Source organism: Hesperophylax consimilis, chromosome 7 (assembly GCF_061612785.1).
Source record: "Hesperophylax consimilis isolate HC1 chromosome 7, BYU_Hcon_1.0, whole genome shotgun sequence".
In the NCBI taxonomy this organism is placed as follows: Eukaryota; Metazoa; Arthropoda; class Insecta; order Trichoptera; family Limnephilidae; genus Hesperophylax; species Hesperophylax consimilis.
Window position 1 is genome coordinate 47,185 of NC_142842.1, and position 26,106 is coordinate 73,290.

The window sequence follows — 26,106 nt, forward strand, 5'->3', positions numbered from 1 at the left end:
CTTCGTCTGTCACATCAAGGTCTACCCTTCGTATTACACCGAAAGAAAATTCGTTATTATTTTTTTTGCCACTTTCCATTTCTTAAAATTGAAAATTGAATTTTTGATGGCTTTTTCGGCTTCCAGATCGTTTGGGAACGTAATTTCCATTTTTGTTCCGGAAATTATTTTCAATTTCTCCATTTTCATTCCAGCCTTAAAAAGTAGTTTCTCCATTCCTAATTTTCCAGGAAGGTTTTCTCCTTGTACCACAATGATTACTTTCTTTTCATTCAATTCTTTTTTCCCTGTTTCACTAGTTTCGGAGTTCAGCCTTGACCTTTACCGGACCGTGTCACGGTTTGCCACTCTCCAGAAATCTCATCACTTTTATTATTTGATGTTTCCATTACATCATTAATCACTATTTTAGGCGATAGCGGGTACACCATATTACTGGATGGATCCAGAGCCTTCTGGCCCTGGTCTCCCTTTTATTTATATTTCAAGCACGAGTAGTTTTTTGAAAACAATGTTTTGTAGATTTATTGTCACCAATGTGCGTCCACTGGTAGTAATTTCTGATAACGTCAAAATACGGAAATTCGAGCGCGGCTCGGACCGTCGTCTGCTCCCCACGAAGGTTCGCGGCGTACTGTTCCTGTACTTCACCTGTTCCTGTACTTCATTTTACTTAACATAACTTCACTTTATTTTTGTAATATTTAATTTTTTTGTAATACCTGCATCAACTGTAAAGTGCCCCTGAGGTGATATCTCACAAAAGCGGCGCTATACAAATTGTCCAATAAATAAATAAACCTCTAAAATTTCACCTAATTATAAACACCTCGTAATGCGTTAACGAATACAATATAATAGAGACTTGCAGTTAAAAACCCGCTCCGCGGGTTTTTAACTGCTAGGCCCTGCGGGCGGCTCTTAGTTGGGCTTCGCCCATTTTAAGTGATATTAACAACAGTTACATTTAATAGATAGATATTAGGACATTCACAGTGAGAGGGTGAGTATATATATTGTTAAAACACGGAACAGGAAGGAGTTAATTAATAATAACATGCTAAATTTACGCATAATACGAATGACAGTTGTTTGAATAAATGAAATTTTACGTATTTGTGATGGATTATTTCAAATTAAACACTATTATTGACTACATGTCTACAACCGATATTAACTGTTATCGTACCTAATATAATTAGCTCATAGGAGACTTGCAGTGCTTAAATATGGGTTACAACCGTTAATAACTATAAGTTGAATCAATATCGTTTAGTTTGTCACAATTAAAGATAGTTATAACAAAGTTGACTTAAATAATAGATTATTACATATTGATTAATTGTACCCGTGTTTATGAATAAAAGGAGGGTAATTGTGCGATGAGATTAGCAGGCGGTTTAATTAAAAGGTGTTAATTTTACTCCAACTGGTGGTAATTCTTTACCTACAACTGTTACTGTATCTAATAAAGTTTAAAATTAGATTATATATACACCTTCATCAGGAGAGTAAAAATCTATATATAAAGGTAGATTATTACAATATAGCGCCCCTGAGGTGATATCTCACAAAAGCGGCGCTATGCAAATTGTCCAATAAATAAATAAATATAATTTTTGTCCATCATCAGGGCAGATCCGAAGATGTGACACATCTTCGGATCTACCGGATCTGCCCTGATGATGGACACTGCAACGCTGTCCGAAACGTCGGCTAAAGAAGGAGTTAGCGCAACACGGCATAACACCCCAAAAACAAACAACAAAAATGCTTTTGGCCGTGAGAATCTAAAAACTTACCAAATAAATATAATGTTTACATTTTATTGTTTATACACCGAAGTCAAAAATTAAATATAGATTGCAATTGGGAAAGATGAAGTGGAAGGAGGGGGGAGGGGTAAGAGTAGGCTGGGTTTATAATAATTAGGAATTACAATATCGTTAGACGGGAAAGACCAGTTAAGTGGGAAAATATTTAAAAGAGAGTTTATAGAAAAATTATTGTTAATTATATCTGCTTTTATATTAACATGTTTCCTAATTTCTAAAATTTCAAAATTATTTATAGTGAAGTATTTTAAGACCTGAAAAAAACAAATAGCATATAACCGTAAAACAATATATTCATAAGACAAATAGCATTTAATAACGGTTTTTCTAATAAATTGATAGTTGAAATACTAAATAGAAAAATTAAACATATTCTCTTCAAACGGTCTTTCTTAACAATAATATCAGGATTACTAGAAAAACTAAATATTTTATCATTTACTTTTAGTTGTTTTAAGTCATTCGTAGGATTAGGTTGAGAGTGGGTGGCTTCTTTAAGTGTTTTCCAAAGTTTTTTAGGATCATTATTACAGTTTTCTATTTTCTGTTTGTAATATATCTCTTTAGCCTTTCTTATTATTTGGGTACAAATGTTTCTATATCTTTTATAAAAGTTTCGAAGTTGTATATCATAAGGATTGTTAATAACGTTTTTGTGGAGTTTGTTACGTTTACGGATAGATTTAATAATAGTGTGGTTAATCCATGGCTTAATTGGTAAAATATTATTTGGTATATGTTTTATAATTATGTTTGTATGTTTGTTAATGGTAGTCTGTAAGTAATTGATAAAGTACGTCCAGGCGTCTTCTGGATTTATGATGTTAAGTAATTCTGACCACGATTTACTCATCAGAGATTGACGAACACAATCATAATTGATTTGAATGATTTTTTTCTTATTTGTTGTGTTTTTATGTTTGTCTTTTCTGTTGCATGTTTGTATGGAAAGAATAGTGGTGTAGTGATCGGTAAGTGTAGATTCATATACAATAGATATTACTGGGCAGTTGGATTTGACCATGATGTGGTCAATGCATGAAATGGAGTCTAATGTAGCACGTGTGGGAGTGTTTATGGTGCTTTGGAATCCATGGTATGTGAGCGTATTTAAGTATTCTTGGCACTGAGAATGTTCGTTTGTGGGCAGAATATTTATGTTGAGGTCACCAGCAATAATACAATTTTTTATATTACATAATTCAGTTAAACAGTTATTAATTGATTTTAGGAATGGTGAAATATTATAAGAGGATGGAGAGCGGTATATTGCTAAGATACATGTGTCATTATTGAGAGTTATTTGCAAACAGTTTGCACCGCTGACTTGGATTTCCTTGACAGATAAACCAATCAGGTCAGTTCTGGTATAGACAACAACTCCATCATTTTGTTTAGTATGTATTGAAGTGCTGTAGTGTTCATACCCTTTCAAAATTTTAGGAGCATAATTTTTTGGTATCCAGCATTCAGTAAGAATAATTATATGAAAAGAGGTTCCAATATTATCAAGTTGTAGCAAGAATTCGTCCAAATTCTTGGAAATTGATCTCATATTTTGCTGTAAGATTTGAAGAGAGGATGAGTGTGTTTGTTGTACATTTTTACAGAATTTAGGATTTGACGTCCTATAATTGGTAATACAGTCCATTTTTAATAATATCCATTACAATAAGGGTTTTCTCTAGAATTGAAAATCTACAATACCATTTTTTAGTGTCACTTTCATGTTTGATTTGAATGATTTTTTCACCCGAACCCTTACGAACAAGTAATTTATTGGCTTTAAACCACACAAATTCGAATTTTGTTTCTTTAGCCTTTTGTTTTGCTTTTCATAGTATAGTTGAGTGGAGGGATAGTGCACGACGTATCAGAGTAGACGGAGGAGAAGAGTTCAGCGAAAAGGTTAGCAATGTCGAGACCGTTGGTAGCATGATTTTCATTAACTGGTTCACAATCACCTTTTGTATATCGAAAGAAGAACATGAATGGTAAGGGTTTCCTAATATCAACGGTATTATGGCTATGAGCTGACGTAAATGTGTCGGGGATGCTACTGTATAAAAATGGTTTTCAGGAAACTGAATTTAAATATTATTATATTAGAAGAAAAAGGAGAGGTGTTTTGAGTGGTGACCGGATAAATCATCAAAATGATAATTCATGATAATTTCCCATTTTTAAAAAGTTATATAAAGTCATGAAAAGTGATGGTAAAGTGAAGAACAAAATCTCTATTAACTGGGTTAAGTGGGTTAGGTTAGATTTAATTTATTTTTTTCATCGTTTCTATTGACTTTATATCACTTTTTAAAGGTGTGTTGAATTGTCGATTTATCATGGAACCGTTTTGAGCACCCCGGAGGTATTGCCCCAGGTAAATACAATTCCAATCGCATTAAATACACCAAATTTTGGTGTCCTACAAAAGATGTTACAGTGGGTACCAGAGCCACTGCACTTTTTTTACACTTATTTTTTTTTAATCTTTTTTTTCTCTGTCAGATGACGAAGATATGGAAAATACCAATAATTTTAAAAAATAATTATAATTAAATAAAAAAATATATAAATAAAATAGATATTTATATATACCGGTTATATAGTTATTATTTTACTTCCAAATGAAATTTCAACATTGATCTATTTTATTTATATTTATATTTACCTAGTAAATATAAATATCTATTTTATTTATAGGGAAATATAAATATAAATAAAATAGATATTTATATATACCTGTTATATAGTTATTATTTTACTTCCAAGTGAAGTTTTCAACATTGATCCCTTTATAATATACCATGTGTCATACCAAAATATTCAATATCATTTTGAAGCAGAAGGACTCAAGTCCACAATGCTTTTTTTAAAACATTTTTTTTAGGCTTTGCATATAAAATATTTTATTTTATTTTCTCATTTTCGATACAAAATTAATTGATTCAATAGGATAAAAAATAAAAATCAATTATCATGAATATCCGCAGAAGTTATGAGACCAAACTTACAGAAAAAAAAGTATTTTGGCTCTCCTGAACATTTAGCTTTTTGGACTTGCATCCGTATGCTTCTCGGGTACAGATATAATCGTTCCCAATCAGCACGGCTATATCACAGATAGAAACACTTTAAGTAACTTAATCATTTATGAAAATTATAAAACTGATTCCCTTATCCACAAGCATCGGGTGGATTCGATATACACTGATTTCTCCAAAGCTTTTGATATAGTTAGGAGACATATTCTTGTGTATAAACTAAGTCTTTTGGGCATTAAAGAAACCTTATTGATCTGGATCACAGATAGAAACACTTTAAGTAACTTAATCATTTATGAAAATTATAAAACTGATTCCCTTATCCACAAGCATCGGGTGGATTCGATATACACTGATTTCTCCAAAGCTTTTGATATAGTTAGGAGACATATTCTTGTGTATAAACTAAGTCTTTTGGGCATTAAAGAAACCTTATTGATCTGGATCAACAGTTATCTTAGTAAAAGAAAGCTTTGTAAAAATAAAATAAATTCTGTAGAATCTTACATCTTTGAATCCATATGTGAAGTTTCCCATGGATCTCACCTCGGACCAACTCTGTTTTTATTATTTATAAATGACATTGTTGGTGTATTTAAAGATGTACAAGTTCTGCTCTTCGCTGATGATTTGAAAATATAAAGAATGATACGTACTATAGAGGATTGCCATATTTTGTAATCTAATTTGGATAAATTGTAAATTGTATCATTGGTGTGTGTAACGGACGTAGTTGACCACATTATTCAATTTTATAAAATTTGTTTTACTTTTATAAAATGTGCCTACCCCACGCCACTGGCGAAATCACCACTCCCCGCCACTGGTCATTTTGTCCAATTTTCGGCCCAGGCGGCTTGAAAACTTTGACCCCGAATGGCATCGATACCGTACCGCCCGCTTACCTGCCGCGTGGATCGATGTTCAACATTTTTTCTATGTAAAAATTACTAGGAAAAATCAATTTTAAATATTGCAAATGTTTATATTTTACTTGTTCATCCCCTCGGCGGTAGTCAAATAAACACTGTTTTCTATATACTACCGCTGAGGAGATATTAAAAAAGCTGTTTTTCACACATATGTACAACCAATTTTGAACAATATTTTTTACCTTTTTTGCGTGTACAAAAATCCAGGAACCTCGTAGCATAGTGAATCTTATCTCTTTCTGAGCGCTATGTTACGGGGGACTTGGGAAAAATACTAACTTAACATTTTTTACAAATTTGATCGCTTTGAGATCATATTTACACATTTATTTACAAACTTTTCTTATTTTTTGTCGTATCTTGGCAAACAAAAAATCTAGTTGTCAAGATACACATTCTCATAACTACTATGCATTTAAACTATGTAATTGTCATTCATGTAAGCGTTCAAAATCTTTTCTAACTCGCAAATTTAAGCGACCACTTTCGCCAGTGCTGCCGGCAAAATGAATATGCAACATTTTGCCGGGGCCTATAAACTCATTGTTGGCGCGGGTACAATCCCCCACCACTTTTGGGCTCCCAGCCCAATGTCGGGCGCGAGTCAGGCTAATCAAATATAAGCAGCCACATAATTGAAAATAAATTAGTTCATCTTTACCACCGAAACCAAGCGTTTTATTTATCTACAAGTGACTCCTGCCCAACATCTGCCTCACCTCGCCAAGTCTTCTGCTCCAAGATCTTCTGGTGTTACCTCCTCAAGACAAGCCGGCCCTCCTCTGGAAAACCGCCAACACCAGAAGCGAGCAGAGACGACAGCACACCCAGTGCCCAACATTCACCAAGCCTGGGTGCGGGAGGCAGATTTCATCATCAATATCTACTACTATCATCATCATCGGCCGTAAAGGAGCATTCTCATCGGTTGAAGACACGGTTTGGACCCGGTGCCTAAATCTACAGTCTTGTGCGGACTCCCGTCCAGTACAGTGTATGATCAACTAATTATTTCTTAATATTCAAATGTGCCAAATTATTCGTTTTCGTAAAATCCAAAGTCATGTTACTTATGAATACTCTTTAAATAATGTACTATTGACATCATTCGCTCAGATTAGTGACTTGGGGGTTATATTTGATGAAAAGTTAACATTTACTCTGCATGTAAATGATATAATAATGTTTGGTTTCATATGCAGAACAGCGAGTGGTTTCAAGTCACTTGAATGTTTGAAAACATTGTACACTTCTTTAGTAAGAAACCAGGTAGAGTATAATTCGCCTATTTGATCCCCATTGTATAAAACGCTTTCTGACAATATAGAAAGGGTACAGCACAAGATTTATTAACTTTAAACTGAATATTCCAATTCAGAATATTAAATATGTCATTTTGATGAAACAACTTAACAATAACGCTTTCAGATAAGTGGATCATCTCTGAACTTGTAATATTAAATTAAATTATTAATAATTGCATTGACAACCCTGAAATTCTCGCCAAAATAAAATTTTACGTACCGACCAGAAATTTGAGGCAAAGTGCTACCGTTTTCTTTGCCAATTTTAAAACCAACTATGAAGCTCATACACCTATAAATATACTACATCATTTTGGCAATATATTTGGGAATATTTTAGACATGTTTAAAGATACCGTATTAGTTATAAAACGATATATTTTTAATCACTTTACTTAGATGTATGAATTCACGACTCCACTTTTATTTTTATATTTCTGTCTTTCTTGATACATATTTCGCTTTCCATAATCCACACTATTAATTTTAATTTACTTCATCATAAAACATTATTTATATGTAGTACACTATGTACCTAACACAACTGTATTACTTGTTACCTATTTTTGTAAAAGCCCATTAGGGCGTATTCATTTTTGGGAAATCGACAGTTTACATTTGAATCCTATAATTTCTATACCCGCTATATCCGATTTTTTGACAAAATGATCTGAGTATGACATCTTGTTCACATTTTTGCGAGCAACAAGAGGAGCCTAAAATTGAGTTTCAAAACCCTCCTTTTCGCGACCAAAAACCATGTTTAAACTGCGAGTGAGAAACCAAATCCGCTATATCATACAGAAAGTTACTATCAAAACCCGCTATATCGGATTCAACGAATCACAAGCAGTTATTTTGCCAAAATACAATATGGCCGCCGCTCTGACGCCACGCTCGTGTTACAAAATGATCTACGCGTGAGTTTCTAAACCCGCCATGTCGGCTCAGTTGACTATCAAAATCACGAAGTGAGTATCAAAATCCGCTATATCCATTTTATTTATCGAAATAACTTAATTATTGCTAGACATATATAGAAAAATAAATGCTTTTCGAAATTTTATTACTCCAATTCATTATATAAAAAATTGTAATGCATTTACTTATGTACGCTAGAGATGTGACAGTTTTTTGCGGTTTTCTCCAAATCAATGAAAGTTGATATAGCGGGTATAGAAATTACACGACTCATTTAATCAGTTTGTACATAAGTATTATATGGTAAAATAAAACCAATTATGGATTTCCTCCTTGTGACTTTAACTGGGACAGCATAATATGGAATAAGTTATTTAAATTTGTGAGAAAGAAATATGAATTAAAAAAATTATATAAAACAAAAGATTATATAAAACAAAAGATTTACAAAACAATACATTTACAGCCATGGAGAGAGGTGGTAGATATAAATCAAATAACAATTGAGATATAAACAATAGAGACATAAACATTATTCACAAACCATCAGAGAAATATTCTTTTATGGACCTCTTGTATTTGGTAAGTTCGCCACTGAAAATATCAACCTTAGATAATACGCTATTGTATCATACGTATCCAGACCTCCAGAATATTTCAACAGAATTCATATTTACGTCAAAAAACACAAAAACACTTCAACCCCGAAACCGCTTGATACCGTGTCGCCGACACATTTGGAAACCTTTACATCAAAATAACTCAATCAAATGATGTATTATATGTGATTAATCAAGATAATTACATAGCAATATAATAGCAGAACCTGAAACACATCTGAAAATAATCATCCACTACCTCCCTCGGACACACCAGCCCACGAAGTGACCACAGCTAGGGAGGCTACGCAGTATTTACGTGGGACCCCCTCCACTACTCCCCGGAAGGAATTCCATGATGGCCGCCGTCTCCAACCAATCACAGCCCGCCATATCACCTTGACTTTCTTATCAAACACTGATAACAGATTCGAAGATGATTAATTGTGATATCATCAAACTGGATTTACGGGAAAATGATGCAAGATATAGCTACGAAATAAATGTCAACATCAAGAAATGATTATATACTAATATAATAACATGAAAAATTATATCTAAATATATTTGTTTCTCTTTGGGAAATGTTCAAACCAAAGATATTTAACTTCAAACCCAATATGAAAAATTGTATAATTATTTATAAAATAAATAAACGGGACTGGGGGAGATGGTTTTGGTGGATTGAACTGACTTGGTTAAAGGTCTCATATTAAAATATAACTTTCCTCTCAACAAGATAATTGCAGAGAGGAAAAATACCTAACCACTTTACTCCTCACGAAAGAGGATAGAACGCCTCCGAGAGGGCTCGATTTGAAAACGTTCTATAAATAGAGAATCAAATCCCATACAAAGTCAGTTCAAAAACTACCCCTGAAGAGAAACTTCTCTCCTGAAGAAACCATCTCCAAAGTCTACAAATCTCAAGAAAATATTTTCACGTGTTTTTAATTCAGTATTAAATTCAGTTTTTCCAGTCTTAAATTCCTTTCGTCGACTCAGACTTGGGAATCAATCCCTTTCTGATCTTGACAGTAAATTCTACCCACCGAGACTGAAACACTAATAAAAGTGTACCCAGCTACCTACGCATTTACAGTATTGTACGGACGGAATATTGTTTCGTACACTATTGTAATTATTGCATAGTCTGTTCAGGCAAGAATTCTGCTTAGAGTTCGTTTTGCTTTGATCAACCCTGAACAGGACACAAGAGCGTGTTGAACGCGCAGGTACATTGAATGGAATCTTGTTTAGCAACTCTGGGCATTGAATATTATTGTTAACTACTTTATACAGGAATAGTGCATCCTTATGATGCCTCCGTACACTCAAGTATGAAGCTGCCTCTGCATAATTATTAAATCTTACAAATGACTTGTAACAATAACATTAATATAAAAAACTAAAAAAAATATTCAATCAACTAGCATTTCGTCGAAATCTAAACGACGCTTTCCTAATTGACGTTCTTTACATACTATTGCGTCTAAGATATATGAAGGATCACGAACATTCATAGACCTTGTGACTCGAGGATCGATAAGCTCGGGAAGAATGCAATCCATATAAAAATTGGTTAATTTAATAAGCATTTTTTCTTCCCAGAACTTGTCATCTCGAAGTATACGCTCAACTTTTAGAGGGAAGTGTGAGCCAGTCCAAACGGCAAAAATGCAATGACTTTTATTACTAATGTGTAATTGGCCCTGCACCTGGAAATACCAATCGTGATTTTGGTTTACACGATATTTTTCGTTGTCTAATTTCCAAAACGTTATTTTTTTTTTTCAATTGCATCTTCAACAGACATACTCTTTGCAGAAGATGAGCATTTAATTTCGACGATACAGTTATTACCGGACAGACCATCAGGTGTAGCTCCAAAAAAAAAATGTTCAGGGTCTATAAATAAGCCACTCTGTTCAATAGTTATGGACTCTTGTTCACATAACTGCCGAATTGCGATTGGCTCATTTATTTTCCCATATTTAATTGATTCAATATTTTGCAAAGAACGTCCATATAGTAAAGTTTTAACTAATGGCGCACAACTACAGTAGAACCTCGTTAATTCGAAATCCAGCGGACATCAAAAATCAAATTTCGAATTAACGAATTCCCACGTAATTCGAAATTTTATGAAAAAAAAAAAAAAAAAAAACGCCGAAAATCGATTTTCTCGGCCGCCTCTTCAAATCCGGGTGGTATTTTAGTTGTAAATTCGTATTAATACCTATTATTTCTTTATTTTCGCGGTCGATTACCGTAGCGGCCGGCCCTGTAAATTCAGATATTCGCAATAAATTCGTAAAAATGCTATATATTTAGACGTAAATCGAGATTTTGCTGCCGATTTCGGTCGCGCCCTACCCTTTAAATTGAGATATTCGTAAAAATACGATATATTTCCGCGTAAATCGAGATTTCGCGGTAATTTTCCGTCGCGGCCGGCCCTTTATTTCAAATATCTGAATTTGAATTCGTAAAAATACGATATATTTCCGCGTAAAACGAGGATTCGCGGCTGTATTCCGTCGCGGCCGGCTCTTCAAATTCAGATATTCGAAATAAATTCATAAAAATGCTATATATTTACGCGTAAATCGAGATTTCGCTGCCGATTTCGGTCGCGGCCTACCCTTTAAATTGAGATATTCGTAAAAATACGATATATTTCCGCGTAAATCGAGATTTCGCGGTAATTTTCTGTCGCGGCCGGCCCTTTATTTCAAATATCTGAATTTGAATTCGTAAAAATACGATATATTTCCGCGTAAAACGAGAATTCGCGGCCGTATTCCGTCGCGGCCGGCTCTTCAAATTCAGATATTCGAAATAAATTCGTATCATCCGCGTAAATCGAATTTTGTCGGCAGTTTTTCGTCGCGGCCGGCCTTTTAAGTTCAGATATTTGAAGTAAATTCGTAAAAATATGTCATATTTCGGCATGGATCGAAAATTTTCGGCCGATTTCTGTCGCGCCGTATTTTTTCAACGCGGATATTCGAAGTAAAGTGAGTAAAAATACGATATATTTACGCGTAAATCGAAATTACGCGGCCGAGTTTCGTCGCGGCCGACCCTTTAAATGCAGATATTTGGCGTAAACTCGTAAAATTACGACATATATCCGCGTAAAATGTATTTTCTCGAAATAAATTTGAAAAAATACGACATTCCAGTGTAAATCGATTCAGATTTACAAAATAATAATACTAATTAGGACGATGTATAACCACATAAAAATACATTTTTCGGCGTTTTACCGCTACGGCTGACTTTTAGATTCAGATTTACGAAATATTATGATTTATTTTCGCAAAAATCAAATTTTTTCGAATTACACGAACAAATATTCGTGTGCGGACAAAAATAAATTTCGAATTACGAATTAACGAATTTCGAATTAAAAAAAATTTTGTATGAAAACTTTTTCAGCGGAAATTTTTTTTGCGAAAATTTCGAATTACGCGTTTTTTCGAATTATCGGGGTTCGAATTAACGGGGTTCTACTGTAATCATTCTTCTCTTACAAATCTTACCAAACCACAACGCTGTTAAAAGATTTCGACGCCTTTCTAACCATTCACCACTCTCAGACTGTAAAATGGTTTTCAAATCTTTGAAAAACTGCCTTTTTGCAGCATCAAATGATATATTATCCATATCCGGCTTTTGACATGCATCACCATATTCGGAATCTGGTTTTAAAGAATTTAGTGTTTTATTATTTTTTTTTTGTTTTGTTTTGTACTTATAATTTTGGTTACTAAGTTTTCTACGTTTATTTGCTTCAAAAATTTTCAAGACATTTCGCGGGCTGCTATCAAAAACCGTTTTATGGAGAACATAATGTGGCCGCTTTGTATTAAACGCAACAACAGATGCTGCGCACCTCCCAGTATAAGACTGTTTTGTTGAAAAATTTATTCTTTTCCCACCTACCATTTTGGCGACAACGCTGTTATATGATTCCGCAATATTGCTATGTATCATACGTATCCAGATCTCCAGAATATTTCAAGAGAATTCATATTTACGCCAAAAGTTTTTTTTTTTTTTTTTTTTTTTCATTTTCTAGATTCTTATATTCCATGAAGTGGTGAATCATTTAAATTTACTGAATTTAAAGTTAATGTTCTTTATACAAATAGAACGGCGTCATATGCGCCTCACAATTTTTACCTCATATGGGTTTATTTAAATATTACCTGGCTTTTATAGATAAAAATTTTATAGGGAAAAATTTGTTACCTAAAAACCTTACTAAAATTGCATGTATCATCATCCAGCATCAGCACCAGCGGCGACCTACAGCGGCCATATACTACATACGTGTCTGTTTGTGTTGTGTTGGGAATGGGGGGGAGGAAATTTCGGCTGCGCCCTTTTGTTGGAATCCTTCCGCATTTGCCGTTGGGAGTAAGGAAAATCGCAGAAAACCTTACCCAGGAAGGAGCGGCCGAACGTCAACTTGAAACGTTTGCGGCCTTCAGTAACATCGGTATATGATGTCCTGCATTTTTGAGATGTGTGTGTGTGTGTCTGTTTTTATGTTAATATATACTTATGGGAAGATAGAAAATAAACATACAGATACATACAAATTATAAAATATTATATAAATATATAAATAGATATATAAACATTATATATTTGGGAAGAAAGTCGGGAGTTTAGGAAATACCTACTGCTCGCTATTCGTCCGCGTCTAATTCTGGTATGTGCCATATGTGGTCATGGTCCATGAGGATGTGTTTAGGTAGTCTATGTGTGTATCTGAATGTCAGGGTATCTATTCCAGAGTCTCTACCACGAATTACTCGCTATGCGCCATCTACGAACGTAAATCTCTACGACTTTTGTCATAAGTTCTATATTTATGCATTCTTGAGTGTCGCACGGTTGAAGAGATGACTGTGTTGGCCACCCTGTGAATATTGTCTATGTTTCTGATGTGTTTGAGATTTCTATGGAGTTAATTTGAAATGTCAAAAACAAACCGTTGCCGCGTCGTCCTGTCAACGTTTTTATTTTCTTCCGCACTTTTACTGAAATGAATGGCGGTGGTGGATATATTTCGAAATGCCAGAAAGATCTTTTAGTAGAGCTGGTTGGTGCAGACGCCGAGTTGATGTCTGGCAAATTTTCATCCAATTTCACCGTCAGGGAATCCAGAAGAAGGTGGACGGTGATCGCCGAGAAGCTGAATGCTCTCGCTGGGGCAAACAAAGATTTTAAACATTGGAGAAAGGTTAGTACATATTTACTAATTTCCATTATTTATGTATATCGTACGTTTAAAATTTATTCTTGTTGCTCGAATGCTTCGTTTATTTATTCAACAAAACGAATATGATGTTCATTTGGCGTTTCATTTTAACCTAATTTGGTTGTTAAAATTCACGCAACCTCATGAATTTTAACAACCGTCGATCGTTTCAGAATCTAAGAATATGACTATTTTAATTAACTATCCATCACGCTGTTTTCTCAGGGGTGGGCACAGAGGATGGACCGCCAAATAACTCGGTCTTGGCACACACTCCGTGTCTTATTCACATTCATACATCGTCTCATATATAATCTTCTGTTATTCTGACTCATGACATGACCCGACTCAAGTATCTGATTCTCTTGATCGTGCCATGTCTTCCTCGGGCGTCCCCGAAATCTTCTACTATTCTCATTTGTGATCCCTATCTTGAATATTTTAAGATGTTATAAAGTGTATTTCTACATTACTTTTATATGTACTGTCAATAATGAATATTTTTCAAAATTGTTTTCAGACATGGCAAGATTTAAGATCCAAAACCAAATCGAAGAACTCCGCCTTGAGACAGCATGCGGCTGGGACTGGAGGTGGACCACCGGCGCCAGCAGCCCACCTAAGCACGACTGATGAGAAGATCCTTCAACTCATCAATCCTGTTTTGTTAACAGGCCACCTGGGAGTTGCAGAGTAAGCGGTGAATTTTACCTTCTCTTCTCCCGGAGGATCGCAACCTCCTGTTGCTGGCTGCAGCAGCTGGCAGTCTTTCGAGAGCGTTGAGGTACCGCTGCTCTCGGAGGCCCCATCACTCTCGGAGGCATCACCACTGTTGGAGGCAACACCTTCCTTGGAGGAACCCGTCACCATTGAACCTCCACCCGTGCAGACTCGGAGGCCAAATATGGCATCACGTAGAGTGGTAAATGCAGTAAATGCATCTAACAGATTTTTAGAACAGGGGGACCAGAACATGATAAACCAACAAATTTTTTTTAATGGGATGCTGGCATTAATGACGAGGCTAACAGATTCTGTTGAAATACACAACACACAATCAATAGAATTATTAAATACGATAATAAGACTGTTAGAAGAATCAAAGGCCAAATCTAACTTATAATTTGATGTAATTAAATAATTCTATTGATTGTGTGTTGTGTATTTCAACAGAATCTGATTTGTTTTTGGGATATTGTGCCGTGTTGCGCTACCGCCTTCTTTAACCAACATTTTAGATAGCTTTACAGTGTCCATCATCCACGGCAGGTGATGGACGGGGCAGACGTGTAGTAACACATCTGCCCTGATGATGGACACTGTAAAGCTTTAGATAGCTTTACAGTGTCCATCATCCACGGCAGGTGATGGACGGGGCAGACGTGTAGTAACACATCTGCCCTGATGATGGACACTGTAAAGCTTTAGATAGCTTTACAGTGTCCATCATCCACGGCAGGTGATGGACGGGGCAGACGTGTAGTAACACATCTGCCCTGATGATGGACACTGTAAAGCTTTAGATAGCTTTACAGTGTCCATCATCCACGGCAGGTGATGGACGGGGCAGACGTGTAGTAACACATCTGCCCTGATGATGGACACTGTAAAGCTTTAGATAGCTTTACAGTGTCCATCATTCACGGCAGGTGATGGACGGGGCAGACGTGTAGTAACACATCTGCCCCGTCCATCATCCACGGCAGGTGATGGACGGGGCAGACGTGTAGTAACACATCTGCCCTGATGATGGACACTGTAAAGCTTTAGATAGCTTTACAGTGTCCATCATCCACGGCAGGTGATGGACGGGGCAGACGTGTAGTAACACATCTGCCCTGATGATGGACACTGTAAAGCTTTAGATAGCTTTACAGTGTCCATCATCCACGGCAGGTGATGGACGGGGCAGACGTGTAGTAACACATCTGCCCTGATGATGGACACTGTAAAGCTTTAGATAGCTTTACAGTGTCCATCATCCACGGCAGGTGATGGACGGGGCAGACGTGTAGTAACACATCTGCCCTGATGATGGACACTGTAAAGCTTTAGATAGCTTTACAGTGTCCATCATCCACGGCAGGTGATGGACGGGGCAGACGTGTAGTAACACATCTGCCCTGATGATGGACACTGTAAAGCTTTAGATAGCTTTACAGTGTCCATCATTCACGGCAGGTGATGGACGGGGCAGACGTGTAGTAACACATCTGCCCCGTCCATCATCCACGGCAGGTGATGGACGGGGCAGACGTGTAGTAACACATCTGCCCTGATGATGGACACTGTAAAGCTTTAGATAGCTTTACAGTGTCCATCATCCACGGCAGGTGATGGACGGGGCAGACGTGTAGTAACACATCTGCCCTGATGATGGACACTGTAAAGCTTTAGATAGCTTTACAGTGTCCATCATCCACGGCAGGTGATGGACGGGGCAGACGTGTAGTAACACATCTGCCCTGATGATGGACACTGTAAAGCTTTAGATAGCTTTACAGTGTCCATCATTCACGGCAGGTGATGGACGGGGCAGACGTGTAGTAACACATCTGCCCTGATGATGGACACTGTAAAGCTGTCCGAAACGTTGGCTAAAGAAGGAGGTAACGCAACACGACATAATACTCCTTAAACAAATCACTATAATACTTTTTTAAACGTAAAATTTTTAAATTTGCCGTCTCATCTACTAGCCTCGTCATTAAAGCAAGCAGTATATTATTTGAATGTTGGATGCATTTAATGAATCTACCACTTTACGTGACACCGTATTTTGCCTCTGAGTTGAACGGGTGGGGGTTCAATGGTTAGGGGTTCAATGGTTCAATGGAGAAAAACGAGTTACTAAGAATCTCGTCAACTTATTGGTACTCATGTTAAAAAAGTGACTGCAGGACGTTTCCTGATAAAGTTTGAGTAAATTCCCAATATATCGGAGGACGTATGTACTGTGCGTCTGCCCCGACAATTTATTCGGATTAGAATAAACATTATGTTACGACGTGATGATAATAATGTCGTATTGTATTAAAAGTTAATCAGGAATCCTATCCATTCATTCGTTAAGCGCTTGTAGTCACTTTTTTAGCCGGAGCACGAATAACATGATAAGAATTATCAATAAAGTATCAGTAAACACGAAATACATTTTTCTCTCTGTGAGAAATTACATAGTGTAACTTACACAGTGCGAACTATACAAACCGAAATGTTATATTTTAGTATGGTTACTTCACTAAATAAAACTAAATGTGGTGGTTAACGGCCCTCGCTACTAAATGTTTCTAGCGCGAATTCGAATATCTAACTCGCTGCACCTGGCAGCTGGCCGGTGCGTTCCATTCAATACAAGACACGCACAGAGCAAAACAAATTATTATTAATTAAAGATATTGTGATTATGAAAATTATGTTAAAATATATTTTAGAATGTAATGCAATATTACAATAGCTTGATTCATGGAGGAGGTTCTCAGTAACAACATTTAATATAACTTTTTATTTGGATTTTTTTTTTGATAAATACAATTATAAAGAGTTACAAAAGGCTTCCCTTTGTTCCAGACTGGTTTCGCAGTGCGGCGGGGCACTGTTAATACTAAATTGTATAGTTTAATTTGAGGTCACGGGTTCAAAAGCCGGCGAGGACAAAACAAATTTAATTTAATTTATATAAGTATGTCATATTATAGAATTAAAATGAATTTTATATAGTTACATATAATGAATCTGTACCTCGTTCAAAAGTGGAAGATACGTTCAGTATCACCCTGGTGAGAGACCATAATTCAGGATTGAAAGTTGCTTGAGAACGGCGTAGATATGTTTAGTGACTAGATCTGAATAGCCTGGAACTTTCCAACCCCCCATCCTCCCTATCTCTAAAATGTAGACCACATACATAAGGAATATAAATGAAATTTCTTTTGAGGACACTTCAATGAAAATGTTATTGATCTTCTTAAAAATTCTTACATGTTTTGGTTTTAGCTGAAACCAATTTTACTTTACTTCTTTTCGGTATTATGCACTTTGAATTACTCAGGATTTATAATAGGCATGCAGCGATTATGTCCAGGATCAATTAATTCGGGTAGCATGCAAAAATTTTAAAAGCGATTCAGCTGTTCAACAATATTAGTCTGCCGAAATTCGTCATCCCGTAAAATTTTTTCGATTTTTATCCGAGTTCAGTCCATACAACAAACATACAAATAGCTTTTTTTGTTACATGTAATTGGCCCTGAACCTGGTAAAACCAATCGTGAGATGTATTTACCAGAATTTCTCCATTTTTGCTAACATAATTTTTTTGGATTTTACTGCTTCTTATATGAGCATGCTGCGTGCTGCGAAAGGACATTTAATTTCAATCACGGTGTATTCAGAAGAAATTCCATCTGGTGTCGCACCCATATACGGATACTCTTCATGTATGAAAAGACCACACTTTTCTATGGTAATGCTTTCTAGTTCTGCAAGCTCCTTCAGGACATTGTATTCATGTTTGACTTTGACTTTGGACAATACCCTCAACACTACATCACTTGTTCCTGTATTCTCTCTGAAACCAAACTGATTGCTAGAGAGTATATTATATGTTTCTAAGAATGATACCAATCTCGACATAGCTAATCTCTCTATTACTTTTGAAAGAGTATTGAGTAAGAATATAGGTCTGTAATTATTAACATCTAGACGATCTCCATATTTAAAAAGGGGAATTACTTACAATGAGAAGGGAACATCCCACTCTCGAAGCTAATACAGTGTTTTCCAATAAGAGGTGTTATTTTGAATAGCCCGCTATTTCGGTAGATGTTACTTTTGAAGCTGTCATTTTTTGACATTTGACAAGTAGAAACAACGCCATTAATAAAATGGAACGATACACGCTTCAACAACGCATTGAACTTATTAAAATTCACTTGAGTGAATCAAATGCAAATCATTTTGAGTGATGAGGCCCATTTCCACCTCGGTGGCTTCGTCAACAAGCAAAATCGTCGCATCTGAGGCTCGAAAAACCCAAGATTAATTGTTAAAAAGCCTCTTTACACTCAACGTGTGACTGTTTGGTGCGGTTTATGGTCCGGCGGAGTCATTGGACCTTACTTTTTTGAAAATGAGGCTGGAGCAACAGAATGGACAACAGTGAATGGACTGCGCTACCGAAAAAAAATGAATGATGTTTTATGGCCGGAATCGGATGGTATTAATCTGGACAACGTTTACTTTCAACAAGACGGCGCTACGTGCCACACAAGCAACGAAACCATTGATATTTTACGATTAAATATCAAAATTTCACCTCTTATTGGAAAACTCCTGTATTTACAAGGTGAGATATGAGACAAGCTAATTCGGATACATGCATTTTATACACCATAACACTTAAAGAATCAATACCGCACGAGAAAGACATTTTTAAATCATTTATCACATTTGTGACTTCAGAAATGCTAGTTGGTTTAAAATAAAAATTGTCCCCTGTAACGTGAAGTTCAGATTTAAAATCATTCACCAGACACATCTCAATAGTTTTATTAGCACTGCACAAATTACTAGCGAAGCTTGGACCAATGTCACTGAAGAAGTAATTTATATGATTAGTAATTATATTTGGACTCTCTTCTATTGAAGTAATAATACTATTAATTTTCAATTTTTTAAGGTAGTTTGTTTCTTTAGTTGTTTAGTGACTAGATCTGAATAGCCAGGAACTTTCCAACCCTCCTTTTCCCTATTTCTAAAAATGTGGACTACATACATTAGGAATATAAATGAAATTTCTTCTGAAGACACTTCAATGAAATAAAATGTTATTGATTTCTTCGAAACAATTCCTTTTTACATGTTTTGGTTTTAGCTGAAACCAGTTTTACTTTGTTTCTTTTCGCTATTATGCACTTTTCTAAATACTCAGGATTTCTAATAGGCATGCAGCGATTATGTCGAGGATCAATTAATTCGGGTAGCATGCAAAAATTGTAAAAGTGTTTCTTGACATTATCAAGCTCGAAGTCATATTGGGTACGTAATTAGTGTCGCCAGTATCCCGTTTGCAAAAGTATGCCCGTTCCTTGCATAGTGAGTGGTCTCCAAATACATGTTTGGACCATTCAATATATTCAAATAAAACTGTTTTATTTTTCCTAATTCATAGTCTTCCGGTACGTTATTGCACAACGTACAGCCGTTCTCAGGCGTAAAATACGGCTTGACACAATCTTCCTCAATGCTAAGGGATACTTCTAACAGTGATTTAAGTTTTTTGCAATAATTTCGAAGTGATTTCGGCATTCGATCTTTTCGACTGAAACATTTTTATACGATGTGCTTCTTTTATTTTATTGTAAGTGCTGGAATATTTTATATACTTTTATATTTTAAAAACATCAAATTGTTTATTACTATATTTATTAGAAACCCGAAAAAAAGTTAACAATAAATTAATTCTTAATAATATAAAATTGTTTATTACCTATAAACCCGAAAAAATGTTAACAATATATTAATTCTTAATAATATTAAATTGTTTATTACCTAGAAACCCAAAAAAATGTTAACAATAAATTGATTCTTAATAATACTATTTGACACTACACAGCTTCGACGGAAACGCACAGATGAAACATAAAAAAAGGCGACACACTATTATAGTCCCTACGCGCAACGCATAGAGTGGAATATTGTTGAAACGTCTCATGGAAGTGTAATAATTACGCGGAATTTCGAACTTTGAAAAAATATTGACACGACGGACCGTAGAAAGCGTGCATTCACGGCCACCTCATAGAGCCGAATGAGTAGGAGAATTCTTAGATGTTCATTATATAGTATTTAACGAAAATAAATTGTTAGTAAAAACATATATCTCGACAGAAAAATGTATTTACGATAGCCAAGCGTGGCTACATTATCGATATTTTGACGATTAATAACTTAGATTGTCGTTTGAATCTGACAATTCATGATTCTTCATACAACGATTGAGATCGCTAGTAAGGAAGGCCCTTAACTAGTGTCCTAGCATTTAGCTTGTATTCAAAATATGTTACATTTTTTATATGTAAGCATCATTTTTTTGTATTTATTTATATATTTTTTAATTGGTTAAGTTTTTTTTGATACGTATAGGCACGTACATAGCATAAAATATAATACAGTAACAATAAAAAATCCAATAATGGATGTGCATGGACATTAGAGAGTGTGTAAACAAATCAGTGGTGATTAAATAAGAAAAATATAGTACCTGTAGATAGATTAATGTGATTAATTTACAGGAGTTTCTGTGATATAAAATTATTTAAAAAAATATAAGAATTATTATATTATTCAACATATAATTTTTTGAAATGTTTCGGTTGACACCATTATACAGGGTGTCCGGAAACTCGTAGTACAAGCGGGAAACTGGTGAATCTACATCACATTTGGAGTCGATTTTGTAGTATATTTTTTTTTATTTGAGCTTTCGTTATCGAGTAAATCGAGTTTGAAGTTGATTTTTTTAAAATTTTTTTTTATTTTTTTTAATCTAATTCTTATAAATTATTACTGAAGATCAAAGTACCCAACTAATTAAAACTATTTGAAAGTAAAACAAATGAAGAAACTCGGATTTGAAGCATTATTTTGAAATCACCCTTCATTTAACCCGGTGTAATCATAAAATATTTCTGCTCTGCAGGGTTAAAACATCTGTTATTCAACCCTAAACACCAGAAAAAACTTTAACCCTAAAATAGCCGAAAAATATTTTTTTTTTGTTTTTTTTTTTTTTTTTTTGAAAATGCTCAAATCAAAAAACTTTATGTTTTTTTGGGTTCCCCATGTGGTGTAGATTCTCCAGTTTCCCGCTTGTACTACGAGTTTCCGGACACCATGTATTGTTTAAAAATTGTGGTATTTTTCAACGTAATGAATGAACATTTTATTTTTCGCATAAACATAATGTGTTATACTTAAAAATTAACACCAAAAATGTAATTGTTAATACTAGAAAATATCAGACTTCACTGCAGTGTAATTTCTCTAGTTTATATTGCAAAATATGTTAAAATTGAACAACTGAAAACTGTTTTTCAGTGTACTTATTTTTTGTCCTTAGCTTGTACTACAAAATATATTGAAATTGTATATTGCAAAGTGCTGTCTTGTTCTTTGTATTATTATAAGATAATATGAATTATATTTTAAATTTTACATTACTACATTATTACAAAATACGTAAAAGTTGTTGAAATTCACTTTACACATATAACATCGCACGAGCACTGCAGAGGCAACTGCTATTGTATTGATAAAACTATATATACTAACTATTGATAAAACTATATATACTAACAGACCGAGCGATTAGTCATAATATACCCGATATAGTTTTACATGACAAAATTAAAAAAATAACTTATATCATTGATGTTGCTATTCCAAATTCCTGTAATATTCAAAAATCTGTTAGTGAAAAAATAAGAAAATACACAGATTTAGGAAATGAAATAAAAAGAATTTGGCATTCTCAGACTATAAAAATATTACCATTCGTTATTTCGGCTACTGGCATTATACCTAGCTCTCTCATTAAAAATTTAGGCGTATTAGATTTATCAAAAAAATTATATATAAAGATTCAAAAGTCGGTCATTTTGAATACATGTAGGATAACAAAAGATTTTTTAAATATTTATGTTGAGGGGTCAGTAGGATTTATAGGCCCCGTTAGAAGTTCTACCGAGCCGAACCCTCTGATATGAAAATATCTGGAGTCGGTGAATTATTTTCCCATTTGATCTCTGGTGAGTTGACGTGTTGTTCTTGTATTGTTTTGTATTTATTTTGCTTATATAATGCACTTATATAAGATGGTATTATGTCGGCCCTAAATAATTTAGTTAGTTTGCAACCAAAATAAGGTGGTGCTTACAAATTTACTAATTATAATCATATGTACATATTATGTTTGCGTTGTCGCGTTCAGCCTCATCTAGCCTAGTGTGTGCAGTTAATCCACCATCATTAATATTAATAAAATCAAAACACTTGATAAATAATATTATAGAATTAACAGAATAACAAAACGATAAAAAAAGATTCGTATAAACATTAACGGAAATAATTTAGAACGATCCTATTTTGAAGAGCTCTACCAGCCACTAAATCTGGGTTAATTCTGTTAACAGCCCCAGGCCCCAGTTCGGCAGCCTTTCCACCAGCAATCACTCCTAAATCTAGATTATGATCAATCAGGTAATCTGGAAGATCAAATTTATCTTCTACACACATATTGTGAAGCACTGTGCATGCATTGATAATTCTGGACGCCTTTTCGGGAGCATAATGAAGAACCCTGTGTTTACAAAGGCAACGGAATCTCATTTTTAAAACACCGTTACATCTCTCTACAGTTGACCTGATTGATCTTAGTTTTGTATTGAACCTTTCTGCGGGCGATCCAGGTTCAGCCCTATCAATTTGGGTCATTAACCAAGGTCGCAAAGGGTACCCAGAGTCCCCCAGAAGATAATACCCTGATTGACCACGCATATACAACTGCTTCAGCACAGGTTCCACAGAACACGACTTCCATATAAATGCATCATGAGTGCTTCCAGGGAAACGTGCATCAACATGCAAAATTCGGAGATCCGAGTCACAAATTAACTGAACGTTAATCGAATGGTAAGCTTTTCTATTAACATAGATGTGTTCCGGAGTGACTGGATCTCTTGTGTTTGGCGGGAATATAGCCACGTGAGTGCAGTCGATGCACCCGATAATTCCTGGGAATCTTTATTTATTGTAAAACCAAAAATAAACAAATATTATTGATAGAGCCAACCTCAAAATAAGTAAATAATGTGATCATAATATTCGTCTAATAAAAACTTACTTATTCCTTATCTCGTTTAGTGCCTGGATATTTGGGGGAAATTTTACCCATTCATTGAAGATCTCTGGTTTATTGAGGGCATTTACTACCTCCTCTAGTGCACGTGAAATTGAGGGTTGCGAAATTGCAACGTTCACGTTACACCCCACGGGCAATTGATAACCACCCGTGGCAAAAAAATTTAATGCTGCTAACACCTGTCAAACAACCAACAGATTAATTAGCAAGTTAATTTTCATGTGAAAACTGTCATTTTTTTTAAATTTTTTGTGCTCACTTTAGTTTCGACATCTAGAGCTGAAGAACGGGATGGGGGTGTCATGAACGGGGACACAGCGAGTATTAGCCGACGTACTAAGCCTTTGTTAAGCCTAAAATTCCTGACGAAGGCTTCGTCAGTTAAGTTGGCGAAAGAATCGACCCTCTGGCGAAACGTTCTTGGCTGGTCTCAAAGCAGCTACCTCAGCTTCCTCTATGTTGTGTATTGCAGTCAACACCGCCGGTAAATCAGCCATTATATTACCTATAACTCGGTATCTATGTCAGGTAATGATTTTAGCAAAACAAACTTATCAGACCCGAGTGGTTAAAACAACTTTGCAGAACTAAACGAATCCGATACCAACTTCGAAGGCGCGCACGATTTTTTTTTTTTTGTATAAGGCAATTCACCAGGATGCAATGAGATTTTGACAGTTTTGCCGATCTCTACTGCTTCGACCCACTCGTTGTTTAAGTCGAATGAATTTTGACGTATGGCGTGTAGTATGTACTTTCGGTGAGACTCAGGAATAACAAACTCTACCAGTGTATGTACTTTCGGCGGAAATTGCGAGCGATAGAGACTGGGGAATAGATACCCAGGTCGCTCGGAGCATTGTATTGTCCTATGTCTCGTATTAGTGGATTTTTACTAAGTGTGAGTGATTTGTAAAAGCGTTCAGTCAGTCTGTGTGTGAATTCGTATAGAGTTGGAATTTGTTCTCGTTCGTGTAATCTCTTCAAGTTTGTTCTGAGTCTCGTGTTGTATGTGATTTTAATGCAGAGATTTTGAAGTGTCTGTAGATTCTTGTGGTCTGTGTGTGAGATGCTGCTCCATACAGGAATCGCATAAGAGAGTACCGGACGAATGAGCGAGTAGTAGACGAGGAGTTTGGTTTTGGGAAGTAGCGGACTCCGTCTATTGAAAATTGGCTTCATCATGCCGATCGCTTGTCGCGTGCGCGTGTGCATCTTCGCTTGGTGAGATTTCCAGTTGAGGCGGGAGTCCATGGTCAGGCCCAGATATGTCACTTCATCTTTCCATTCTATGCTGTGTCCTCCCATTTCGATGTTAAAGTCAGGTGTTCTGTTTACACGTTTTCTCGTGAACATGATGGCTTCAGTTTTCGCCTCGTTCAGTTTCAGGCGCCATTTTTTGTAGTACTCTACGAGCGCGTCGAGCGCCCTCTGTAGGTAAATAGCGGCCATATTCGCTTTCAGCGAGGAAACGTATAGTTTGACGTCATCTGCGTAGATAGACAGATTGCATCTCTCGTCTCGGGGGATGTCGTAGGTGAACAGAATGAAGAGAAATGGTCCAAGTAAACTTCCTTGCGGCACGCCTTTTGGAATCTCACGCATTGAAGTTAGCACGTTCCTCATGAACACTCTGAACGATCTATTCTTTAGGTATTCCTGTATCAGTCTCGTTAGGTATATGGGCGTGTTAGTGCGGTGCAGCTTATGCACGAGCCCGTCTATCCATACGGTGTCGAATGCCTTCTCTAGGTCGATGAGCGCAGCAGCGGTGAAGCGATGTTTGTTAAATTTTCTTGCGATGTATTCCGCTACTCTGGTGAGTTGATGGGTCGTGGAGTGCCTCTTTCTGAAGCCGAACTGCTCGTCTGGCAACGTTTTGTTGTCGTCGTGGTGTGGGATAAGCCTGTTGAGTATAATTTGTTCAAATACCTTGCTCAGCGTAGATAATAGGCTAATCGGCCGGTAACTTGTCGGCTGCGTTCTATCTTTATTTGGCTTTGCGAAAGGCAGCACGGTCGCCGATTTCCAAATCTGGGGAAAATGCCCGGTCATGAGGCAGGCATTGAACAATTTTGTTGTGTAGATGATGGCTTTTTGAGGGAGATGTTTGAGTAAAATGTTGTGAATTTGATCGCTTCCCGGCGCCTTGTTTGTTCTCAATCGCCTGATTGTGACAGCAATCTCGCTTGGCGTAGCAAAGTGAATATCTTCAGCGTTTGTCTGCTCTGCTTCCCTCAAGTCTCGTAGAGAGTCAGCTACGATCCGGTC

General features: G+C 35.8%; 2 protein-coding genes across 4 annotated transcripts in view; both read left to right on the plus strand.

The window, feature by feature from the left end:
- Nucleotides 1-26,106, plus strand: part of LOC149422099 (uncharacterized) — a 60,539-nt gene that overhangs the window by 23,459 nt on the left and 10,974 nt on the right. The window lies entirely within an intron of this gene.
- Nucleotides 13,698-15,024, plus strand: LOC149422100 (uncharacterized). The gene is made up of 2 exons (XM_089633526.1): nucleotides 13,698-13,895; nucleotides 14,434-15,024. The coding sequence occupies exons 1-2, from the start codon at nucleotides 13,698-13,700 to the stop codon at nucleotides 14,608-14,610; spliced, it is 375 nt and encodes a 124-aa protein (XP_089489652.1). The 3' UTR covers nucleotides 14,611-15,024.

What these genes read in the sequence shown, in the direction of transcription:
- LOC149422100 (XM_089633526.1), top strand. Translation starts at nt 13,698, where the DNA reads ATGAATGGCGGTGGTGGATATATTTCGAAATGCCAGAAAGATCTTTTA. An exon ending in ATTTTAAACATTGGAGAAAG is followed by an intron (nt 13,896 to 14,433) that starts GTTAGTACATAT and finishes AATTGTTTTCAG; the next exon opens with ACATGGCAAGATTTAAGATC.